At 52.8% G+C, this 10,759-nt stretch overlaps 3 protein-coding genes across 3 annotated transcripts; 2 read left to right on the forward strand and 1 right to left on the reverse strand.

Moving 5' to 3' along the window:
- Positions 1 to 2,606: 2,606 nt before the first annotated feature.
- On the forward strand, positions 2,607 to 5,002 carry Z519_07440 (uncharacterized protein; the record flags this gene model as incomplete). The annotated part of the gene is made up of 4 exons (XM_016765174.1): positions 2,607 to 2,819; positions 2,870 to 2,967; positions 3,018 to 3,797; positions 3,850 to 5,002. The coding sequence occupies 4 exons, from the start codon at positions 2,607 to 2,609 to the stop codon at positions 5,000 to 5,002; spliced, it is 2,244 nt and encodes a 747-aa protein (XP_016618143.1).
- Positions 5,003 to 6,175: 1,173 nt separating this feature from the next.
- On the reverse strand, positions 6,176 to 7,571 carry Z519_07441 (uncharacterized protein; the record flags this gene model as incomplete). Its single annotated transcript, XM_016765175.1, has 2 exons — positions 6,176 to 7,116; positions 7,205 to 7,571. 2 exons carry the CDS (start codon positions 7,569 to 7,571, stop codon positions 6,176 to 6,178), a joined length of 1,308 nt encoding a protein of 435 aa, XP_016618144.1.
- Positions 7,572 to 8,346: 775 nt separating this feature from the next.
- Z519_07442 (uncharacterized protein) lies at positions 8,347 to 10,062 on the forward strand (the record flags this gene model as incomplete). The annotated part of the gene is made up of 3 exons (XM_016765176.1): positions 8,347 to 8,442; positions 8,534 to 8,915; positions 8,978 to 10,062. The coding sequence occupies 3 exons, from the start codon at positions 8,347 to 8,349 to the stop codon at positions 10,060 to 10,062; spliced, it is 1,563 nt and encodes a 520-aa protein (XP_016618145.1).
- Between the last annotated feature and the right edge of the window lie 697 nt (positions 10,063 to 10,759).

Genomic DNA, 10,759 nt, shown 5'->3' on the forward strand with positions numbered 1-10,759 from the left:
TCCTCCCACTTTTACTTAGTATCATACCTTGCAAGTTGACTGGCCACCTTTGTCCTACCCCGTTCTTCGAGAAGAGACGAAGTTGCTATGAGGTTCGCTACAGAGGTATCCTTGCCCCACCTTGAATCTTCCATCTACAGCAGTTTTCCTGGAGCTTCGGAACCTGCAGCCTTGGTTTCGACGGATTCGTCACGACGCAGACATTCTGGCTCCAGAGGGAATAGAGGATGGAGCGATGATTTTTCTTGGTACTTTGCCATACTTAGGGGAGAAACCCTACATAGTCAACAGAGATGGGGATGACGAATTCGGGAGGAGGGGCCAATTTTCAGCTTTGGGGCCTAAGGAGCTCCCGGCGAGGGCCCCATGCTTCCAACAGTCATGACCCCATGATCGACGACGCAGTCCCCCCTGGCTGATGGCTGGCTAGGGCGATGATTTGGGTTCGACTTTCTCCGACTCACCCCATGCATCATCCTCACGCTTAGATTATTCCTCTATTTGATGCCAGTCGGAAGAAACGGAGTGGAATGTACCTGATTCGATCACACTAAAGAATGCAAAATTGGAAAGGCTTGCGGCTGGACAGCGAGGGAGAAGTTAGGTGCGGCCTCAGCCAGGAATCAAGCGGTCTTGGTATGGACCATTGGTATGTTCCACCCTCTTTTTCTCCATTACCCTTCGCGCCGAAACCACAGCATGCAGATTGAGCTATTCCAAGGAGAGGGCTTTCCAGATGTCGGTAGTCCTTCTCCCCCTTCGTGGAAATACCACCCATGTCAGCCAGCCTCTGCGGACATTGCGGACGGCAATACCCCCACTGCCTAAGCAAGGGACAGCGTCTCAAAAAAATTTTCATGGCGACCACAAAACGACCGAAATGGTGTGGTCGGATGTTTCAGGCACGGCGAAGGCCTTCTAGAACCAGTATTTCGCCGCAGATGAAGTTCAATAGATGGACAGGGATCAAGCTCTTTGCCTCAGAGCAGCTCGAGCCGAGTCCGGATGAGGTACGTTGATAGCATATTTGTTTCTGATCTGCCCTGCCTAGGGCCGCTTAGAGCTACCCACCGACAACAGCCAAGGCCTATGATCGTCCTCGGTCCGCCTCCACCAAAAGAGTCCGCCACAAAGGTAGTCAAGGGAGTCGTCAGGAATCGTGGACATACGAGTGACAGCTGCATGGAGCCATCATGATTGCTGAAGAACCGGCGATCTCGTCCACAGCCCTTCATGCCACGCGTATGACACCATAGTCTTGTGAAGAGGACGCGCCTTCTTCCAAACCACGCGAACCCATCACTTGGGAAGACCTCCAAGAAGACCTCCAAAATATATATACCGCTCAAATTTAGAATGCATGTATCAAAGTATTTACCTACCAATGTATCTACGCGTCAGGCCCCAGAATGTTCTCAGCCAAGACGACTCGAACGGTGGCTCGGGTATGGGTCAAACATTTCATGGGTTCTCTGGCCACCTCCTCGAACAGGGGAACTCTTTTCGAGAATGGCTCCAGTGGTCCTTTGGCGCAAACCAGCTAGGCGGCAAGCCGAATGCCGGTCATGCCCCATTCGGCTGTTGAGAACGTTGCGGCTAGCTTCTTTCACTTCGGCTGCTAGAACCGGGGAGGCTCCTAGGAGGCCCTAGCTTTTTCAGGGTTGCGCATCAATCCGAATCTGCTCCCACTCAGACGTGGTTTTTGGCTTTCCGCTCATGTCCCCCCAGCATCAGTCAGGTCTGTGGTTAGAGGCCTCATCCACCGCCTGGATTGTTTCTCGATGTTCGAGCGGGACCCTTCCTTATTCCTGGCACGCTCCCAACGCCACGCGCACCGGCAGTTCACCTCGTGCGCCGCTCGTGGACCACATCTCTACCCCCTTAACGGGCGTGGAAGTGAGCTAAACCGCAGCGGTTCCTTCTCCCCCCAAATACTTGTCCTTGCTTAGAGGTCTTGACGATCTGGCCCCAAATTTCGTTGGTTGCCGATCGACAGATCAGTGGGAAAAGCGCATGGCTATCGCGAGACCACAGTCGCGTCCTCAGACTCCAGGTTCCTTCTGCCCGTTGGCAGCGCACTCTAATACCACTTTTCTAGCGACAATTTCGGCTGACCTGACTGAGAAAGTGGCGACCACTCGCTTCGCATCAACTCGCTATTCCCCAGTGGACCAGTAGGCCAAGGTCGGACATTTACCTGTCTCCATTCCTGCATCTCGCTTCTGTCGTTGCAGTAACTGTCGAAAGAGCACCTGATTGAGGTGCACTTGAATCGAGAGAGTGTCTCTTTCTTTGTTGTTATGGATTGCGAGTTCTGAGGGCTGCTGTTGCTTCTGGATCCGGGTTCGAAAAGTGGCGGGCATGTCTCGACACAACGGGAGAACTCGTGTCTGAGTAGAGGAAAGCACTTACTCGGATTCCTGCGATGCCTGGCGACTGTCGATGCGACTGAGACGATGAACGAGTCTTTGCCCGTCTTCGAATCGACGTCGGTCGCCTCCTCGGGACTCTTTACCACCACTCATGACCTGGATCGAACACCACATCCAAGGCCTGCATCGTCGCAGCATATTGAGACAGGGCTAATCCCATCAGGACCAACGACAATGTCATCATTCTATGGTCCTCACGATATGGGACCCCTCTCTCCGAACGAAGGAGTGTCTCGCACGGGGGACAATCTACGACCGGGCAGCGGAGCGGCGAGCACCCCATCTCCCGGTCAGATTTCAGCCATGATGATGCACAATCCGAAAAGAGCGTATAGACAAAGAAGAAAAGACCCGAGTTGCGACGCATGCCGTGAACGTAAGGTCAAGGTTAGTGGGAAACAGGGTCTCCTGGTGTCATTTTGCTAATGGGTGACAAGTGTGATGCGACCGAAACATCTAGTTGTACAGAATGCTCGAGTCGCAATGTTCGCTGCCAGTTCACGAAGGACACGAACCGGCGCATGTCATCTATCAAGTGAGTCAAGCTTGCTCCTGGTCATGTATGGCACTTTCTGATCTTCCCAGGCTAGTACAGGACTTAGAGCGACAACTAATGGAAGCCCGGCAGCAGCTCGAGCGGTATCATTCGGTTGAGCGAAATTCTGATCTCTCCGCTGACCTTCGTCCCGAAACTGCCTCCTCGGTCTTCACTGAATTTCCGTCTATCGGCAAATCGCCACGGAGGATGTTGAAAGCAAGAGCACCCCAGGACCTCACAAGTGCCAGGACACAGTTGAATGATGTTGGTCGTGGCTTGCTGAAACCTCCCGTTACGGGGGTCCAACCTCGATCGCACACTACACATACTCGAATTTCAGACCTACAAGGATTGCCTTCGCAACCAGCCGCGGAAAATTTACTCCACTACTATCACGAATATATCCACCGTCTTTTTCCCGTTCTATATTGGCCCAAATTTCAGCGAAATTTCACGATGGCAATGGAGAGAGGCAACGTGCAATCACTACCGACAGACTGGGTTGCGACGCTATATGCGGTTCTTGCCTGTGGCGCGCTTGCAACCCATGACCGTGCCCGGGTTCCGGAAGCGCAGGAGTACCTGACAAGGGCAATATCAACCATCAATTTCTGGGAAGATGATGTTTCTACAAACCAGGCAATCGTAGCGTTTCTCGCTAGCATTGCTCTGATAGAGATGAATCGGAAATCTGCTAGTTGGATATGGCTGGGCTCTGCGATCCGTATTGTCCAGGATCTAGGGTTGCACGTTCAAGGGGGTCAATGGTCGCCGATTGAAGGCGAAATGCGCAAACGCATATGGTACTCATTCTATGTTTGGGACCGGTAAGCCTTGAGCTTTCACGCTGCCAATCTTTTTTTCCACTGACAACAGCAGCCTGCTTGCCCTAGAACTTGGAAAGCCGATGCTCATCAATGACGATGAGTGCGACACAGAGTATCCCGAAGTCCTCGACGAAGAGCGCCTGATGTCCGACCATATGAACACTCCCCTGGCTCCTAAACTATTGCTGGCCAATATTTACATAGCACGGCTTATGGCGCCGCTGGCCAAGACTTTTCGTTCCCTCTGCATCACCAGCGAGGCGTTGGCCAAGTTCGAGAGTCACCTGGGTGAATGTCTGCATTTGTTTCCCCGGCCACTACAACTCTCCTCGACCTCTCCTCTGGATCCATGTATTATGGCTCCACTTATCTCTTTCCAAAATACACGCATAATGCTTCAGCGCCATAATTTATCCCCATCGTGCTCTTCAGAGCAGAGAGCTCAAGCTATTGAGCAGTGTCTCCATGCTTCTCGCGATACCGCAAACATCCTCTCAAGGTGCATGATTCCGCATGTTCAATCGCATGAGTGGGAGCAGCGATTTGTGCTCTCTTCAACCACCATGCTATGTACCCATCTTTGGCGGTGCATGCTCTTCTTATTGTTTCGACAAGTTTATGACGCCTTTTTTCTCATCCTGAGAGCGGCTGCTACGATCAGTGATGCTAGGAGCATTAACACCTGCTGCGGGAGGCACTTGTCTTTCTTTCTACGCTGTTTGATTGAGCGGGCAGAGCAGCCTGGCAGTATCGACACCGACCACGATGAGGAGTTGCTCGTCTACTTGTCTGCGGACCTTCAAGCCAGTACAAATAGCTGGGTATGGGGCAACGCTGAGACAGGCACTCATCTCAGTCGGCGGCAAAAACATGGTAGACCAAGGCATCAGTTCATCGAACATGATCCACATTCGTCAGGCGCTCAGTCACCGTCGTGGGATAACATGTTGTCTGAGGAAGAGCAGCACGATTGGGGTGGCTGGCAACACATTGAGCAATCAGCAAGATATCTACAGCAACTCTCGAAGCGACAGCATTATCTACACAATCAAATCCCACCTCCTCTACCCATATCACCTTCACCTAATGGACCGGCTCCAGCAGGAATTTCAGGAGGACTAACATTGCCACCGATCAGCACGCCGAACGAGACCCCTACCCTAGATCCAAACAGATCACGAATGACAATTGCGAACATCATATAGTCGATTAAGTTGCACACGCGACAGCGGAAATGGTTGAAAAGAACAAGATGATGAATTTGACGTTTACACAGTATGACATGTCCCTTGCTTCTAGATCTTGTACTTTTTTGGGATTTGAAGATACCCGGCAATCATTTACAATATACTACAGCACACGAAAATACCGACTCTGATGTGTTCGGATCTCGAAATATTTGGAATCTTTTTGTTTTCGCGATTTGCACTCCCGCTCAGGCCTCCCTTTCCCCTGACAAGAAGCGGAGCACCCATGAAATTATCTAAGCTCTGGAGTGACAACGGCCTCGGATGGACTGTTGACATGGCGACTTGCCAACGTCGCCCAGCCTCTCCCTTCCCCCTCTATATATTCTCTTCTCTCAGGCAACCCATCTGACGATACAATGCCAGTGCCAGCCTTTCGCCAAACACAACCGTCGGGCAGAAACAGAGTTGTAACAGAAGCCGGCTCAAGCCACCCACTTCTTGGAGTGCCAACTAAACAAGCAGGCAGCAAAGGGCGGGCCGACAGATAATAATGCAAAGCGACCTTGACGACACAGACGCCTTTCGGGGACTCGCCGTCGTCAAGAGTGCCGTCAGTTGCAACGGCGATGACAAAGATCCCTAGCCTGGTGTTTCGTTGTTTCGTTGTTCCAGTTTTGAAATCTATCTCACCATTTGATGCGAGCTAGTCTCTACATACATACATATATACGTGTACGGAGTATATATTATGCACCTATGTCCAACCTCCATTCGGCGCGTCTATTTCTGAGCTCTAAGCTCGAGATATGGCACCGCTCACAAGGTTTGAAACGAGGACAAACAGGCGGCAGGCAAAATATCTTGAGACGCTGGAGGAAGAGAGAGAGAGAGAAACAAAAGAAGATATCGGATGATTGTTGCTCATCTGGACTATCTTTATATAGGGTTTTAGCCTAGGAATTGTGCTTTTTTCTTTTTGGCCTTGCTTCGGCGCGATCGAATTTCATCATCGGCGACTCGACAAATACTACAGCATAGAGCTGTGGATGGGAGGTCAGAGTGACGGTGACGGTGACGGCGATGGCGATGGCGATGGCGATGGCGATGGCAACAGCAAGGACAGGGGCAAGAGCAAGAGATTCTCGACGTGAGCTTTTGATTAAAATAGCTTTTGAGACAAGAATTCTCTTAGGCGATCAAATCGAACCCCATGGCCCTCCTGCCCGCATCGCCGCCCAAGATGCCTTTTTCTCCCGTGAACAATTGAAAACTCCTCTCGCCTGGTCCGCGGCGGAAATCCTCGGGCGGGAGACCATTCAGGAAATCCTCAAGCTGGCGTTTGATGTAGTGCTTGTTCTCGTCCGTCCGGGGCGTAGCAGCGATGTACGCCACGCTGGCTTCGTGGTCACCGTTGTGCTCGACCTCGACCGCGTGGCACATGTCTGCGTGCCACCACACGGTGTCTCCGGGTTCCATGCGGGGGATGCCCACCATGCATTCGCAAAGGCGGAGGTGTGGGTGCGATGACGGGCTCAGTAGCTGGCTGTCCTCCCTGAAGGTTCCTGGGAACCACGGGCTCTCGAAGTCGAACGTCCATTTGGTGGCGTCCATGATATCCTCCCCTTCAGAGTCTGGTGGTTGGAAGAATGGTCGCAGCAACAGGTAGGCAATCGTCCACTTAACGTTGGGGTATAGCATTAAGCTGCCCTCCCCGAGTCCGGCCGAGGTGAGGGCCGTCCATCCTTGGAAACTTCGAAAGACACGCGAGTGCGCGCTGCCGGGGAACATTGCCTGGTTGGCGGTCTTACGCGCGGTCAAGTCATAGTTGTCCAACAACTCGGGGCTTCCTGAAAAGACAGCAGCGTAAACGGACTGGTACGTGGGATCTGCCCAGCGACAAAGACTGCCTGCGTCGATATGGGGACCGAGTCCGCGAAAGGGAATCCCTGGGGGGCGGATACGCACGGCGTCCGCATACGACAACGGCTCAGGTGAATAAGAACCAGAATTGTCGTGCCACCAGGAGTTAAGCTCCTCGCTAAGCTTCAATTGGTTGGGGTGTGATCGGGCGGCCATTTGTGTGGGTGAGTAGTACAGGTTGAGGATGAACGGCGTCTCCTCGGGCCAGCCTAGAAATCAGTCAGAGAAAAGAGCTCGAAGGTTTCACTCCATGGTGCGTATATCTATCTGCGCGCTCCTTGATGGGGGCATACATACCTCGGATCTGCGATCGATTCGCAGCAACGTACTCCTTCAGATCTTTGAACCACTTGTCAGCTTCCTCCCGGCCAAAGACGTTGCGGACGACAAAGCAGCCGACATCCTTTAACGCCTGCTTCCTCTCAGGCGTCAAGTTGAAGACCTCGTCAAACTGGATCTCCGGGATCACTGCGGTGCCATGTTCGGCGATATGGTCCGTCACTGATTCCAGCTCCTTGCAGACCTTGAGCCAGCTCTTGATGATGTTGTCCTTGCCGTATTTGTCGACTATGGCTTTCTTGTATCCGACCAGGTCATCGCCTGGCTCTGCCTTGGCTGCAGTAAACTCGGGCCAATCTGGCCAGCTCATCAGTCTTCCTGGCATGTTTTGGTTTTGGGTGCTCGGTATTTGGTTCACTGGCTCTTCAGCGCACACCAGGTCTTTCCCCTCCCCTCTTTCGTCGAAGATTTTAATAGTTGCGGGATGGCCGCTTGATCGCGACGTAACACTACCTCGTCGGACATCTACGACAAGTGAGAGCCAGGATTCAGAACTCGATTAACTTCGCTGGATATATCCCCCCAGAACGTGCCCAGGGCGACATTCAACCTCGACTAGGTCAATGCGAAACTTCGAAACTCAGCCCGCTCGGAAACCTTCACTCACCAGCCATGACATCTTTAAGTGGGAGACGATGCTGCCAAATCCGCGTCTCGACGTTTTGAGGCGGACATTACCGTTTCCGCACTGGGACGGCAATGGAGCAAAGGGGGCACAAGCCGAGGGCCAGCCTCGTCCGTATCAGGATCTGGGTCCTTTCTCCAGATAACGCGAACCCAAAGGGACGGATCGGTAGGACTAGAACCTGACTCGCGGAGCATGTTGTTTGGAGATTGGCTGTGTTATCCGTCCCGCGCTGGCGGACACCTCCATATCTACATGACAACCTTTTGCGATAACGGGTGGTAACGCACCTGGCATGGATCAAGCAGACAAGCCGTGTTGTCGACTCTATCCCAGAGGGGACCATAAAGTGTGTATATAATGGAGCGGGTCCTCGGTCGACGAAAGACTTGAGACCAGGACATCAAGTTTGATTTCGCATCTTTTCTCAGTCCAACGACTATTGCTCAAAGACCGCCTTGATATTGAAGCTATCATGCCGCCAATTCCTTGGGAGCTCCCGGCATGGGTGCCTCAGCAGTCGTGGATCGCTTGCACTGTCCTCGTCCTGACATCATGCGTGACATCCACAGTAAGTACATACCTGGAATTTGGTGATGGGGGGTGTTGAACAACATGGCAAGATGGGTTCGATCATGGGTTGACACGGGGCGCATCTGCAGACTCTAGGCTTCGATGGCTCCATGATGAATGGACTCAACATCCTTCCCTCGTACACGGATTACTTCACCCTAACCACAGCCACTCTGGCGCTCAACACGGCTTCAGTGTGGATGGGCAGCGCAATAGCAGGCATAGGGTACGCGAAAGTCCCGGACTGGATTGGTCGCAAATGGGCTCTGTTCTTTGGTGCCGTCTCCACAATCATCGGTGTCGTCCTCCAAACAGCCGCCCAGAACATCGCCATGTTTGTGATCGCGAGGATCATCATCGGCTTTGGGACCGGCGCCTCGTCCATCGCTGCGCCCGTTTACCTGTCAGAGACTGTGCCTGTGAAGCTTCGCGCTGTCTCGCTCGCTCTCTTATATGACTTTTGGTATGTTGGTAAGTGGTTGGCCCACCCTTTTCTCGCAGATTGGAGCAATAGCTAACTGACCAACAAATAGGCGGTCTGATCGCTGCGGGTGTCACGTACGGCACCGCAAAGATGGATTCCACTTGGGCCTGGCGTCTCCCGTCAGCCCTCCAAGGGCTCTTCAGCGTTCTTTGCATAGTCCTCATCCCATTCACCCCAGAGTCCCCTCGATGGCTTCAAGACCAGGGACGGAACGAAGAGGCTCTCCTGGCATTGGCGCAGACACATTCGAATGGGAACATCGGTGACCCTGCCGTGGCCATCCAATTTCGCCAGATCACGGATACCCTTGCGTTCGAGAAGTCGTTCGAGAGCCCTTCTTTCATGAAACAATTCGTCAACAGCTCTTCCACTCGCAGGCGCATATTCTTGGTCTGCACCGTCGCCGTCTTTTCCATGCTCTCCGGAAATAATATTATTTCATATTACTTCGGAACAATGCTGACGCAGGCGGGAGTAACGAACCCGACCACACAGCTTGAGATCAACATCATCCTCAACGCATGGTGCTTGGTCGTTTCTCTCGTGGGCACTGCTATGGCAGACAAACTAGGGCGTAAGGCTCTGGCTGCCATTTCCACGGCGCTGTTGACCATCTTCATCTTCCTCGTGGGCGGATTGACCAAAGTCTACGGCGACTCGACCAACAACTCCGGGATCTACGGGACAGTGGCCACGATATTCCTCTTCCAGGGGGCATACAGTTTCGGCTGGACGCCTCTTACTGTCCTGTACCCGCCGGAGGTCCTCAACTATGGTCTCCGCTCGCTCGGCATGGGCATTTACACCTTCCTCGTGAACGGAGTGGGATTGATGGTGACATTCTCATTCCCATTTGCGCTTGAAGCTATTGGCTGGAAGACGTACATGATCAACGGCGCGTGGGACGTGCTAGAGCTGGTCGTGGTCTTGGTGTTCTGGGTTGAAACGAGCGGACGCACACTGGAGGAGATCGATGAGAATCTTGACGGAGAGGTCCACAGCGAGGCGCCCAAGTTGCGGGCTATCATGGGTGTAGCGCCAGAGGACAGGGAGGGCATCGTGGATGCCTTGGCCTTGGGAAAGGATAAGAAGATGGAGATAATGGGTGACGTGAGAGAGGTTGCTGAGGAGTAGTCTGTGGGTTAGGCTCGACTCGCTGAATGTTAGATAGCGTTAGAACCAGATATTGCCCAGACCAGGCAGCTTGATCGACTTGGTCGCATATCGATTTGGTTGCTATTGTGATCGGAAATCGGCAATCTTGTATCTGTGCACCAAGTACTCAAGCCCTGTTCCCGTGACGTTCGTGGTAGGTTGACTGGATCTCCAGCCCCGGCACAATAACTTCGTCCATATCGAGGCTCCCAGGCACGCTTTCCGATGCGACAGACGCAAAAATCCTAGCGTTCGCGTAAATGTCCGCCAGGAAATATGCGGGTAGTGCTGCACTAAATACCACCCAGGAGAGAAGCCTGAAGCTTACCGAGTACTCGTATCGAATTGTTCACCTGAAAGCTCGAGCGTAGAACTCTTCGGAAGGTCTCCGAGACGAGCCATCTATCCGTCGCGCAATGGGTTCACAGCGGAGCATTTTGTAATCAAACGCATGTCGGCTGCCTTCAGACAGGGGGTAAACTGTGCTGCAGGCGAGCTCAACTTACACAGCATAGCGGTGTCCGTCTGTTGGCGTTCCTGGGGGATTTAGGGTCAGAGTCGACCTAAAGATCACTTGTTTAGGAATATATGATGTTGCCGTGAAGGACGCCCTCCTAAATAATCTTTCTGTTGGTAGCTCCTGTTAGCATGATACCGAGGTAACTGCCTATGAGTA

The sequence above is a fragment of the Cladophialophora bantiana genome (genome assembly GCF_000835475.1).
Source record: "Cladophialophora bantiana CBS 173.52 unplaced genomic scaffold supercont1.11, whole genome shotgun sequence".
NCBI classification, from domain to species: Eukaryota; Fungi; Ascomycota; class Eurotiomycetes; order Chaetothyriales; family Herpotrichiellaceae; genus Cladophialophora; species Cladophialophora bantiana.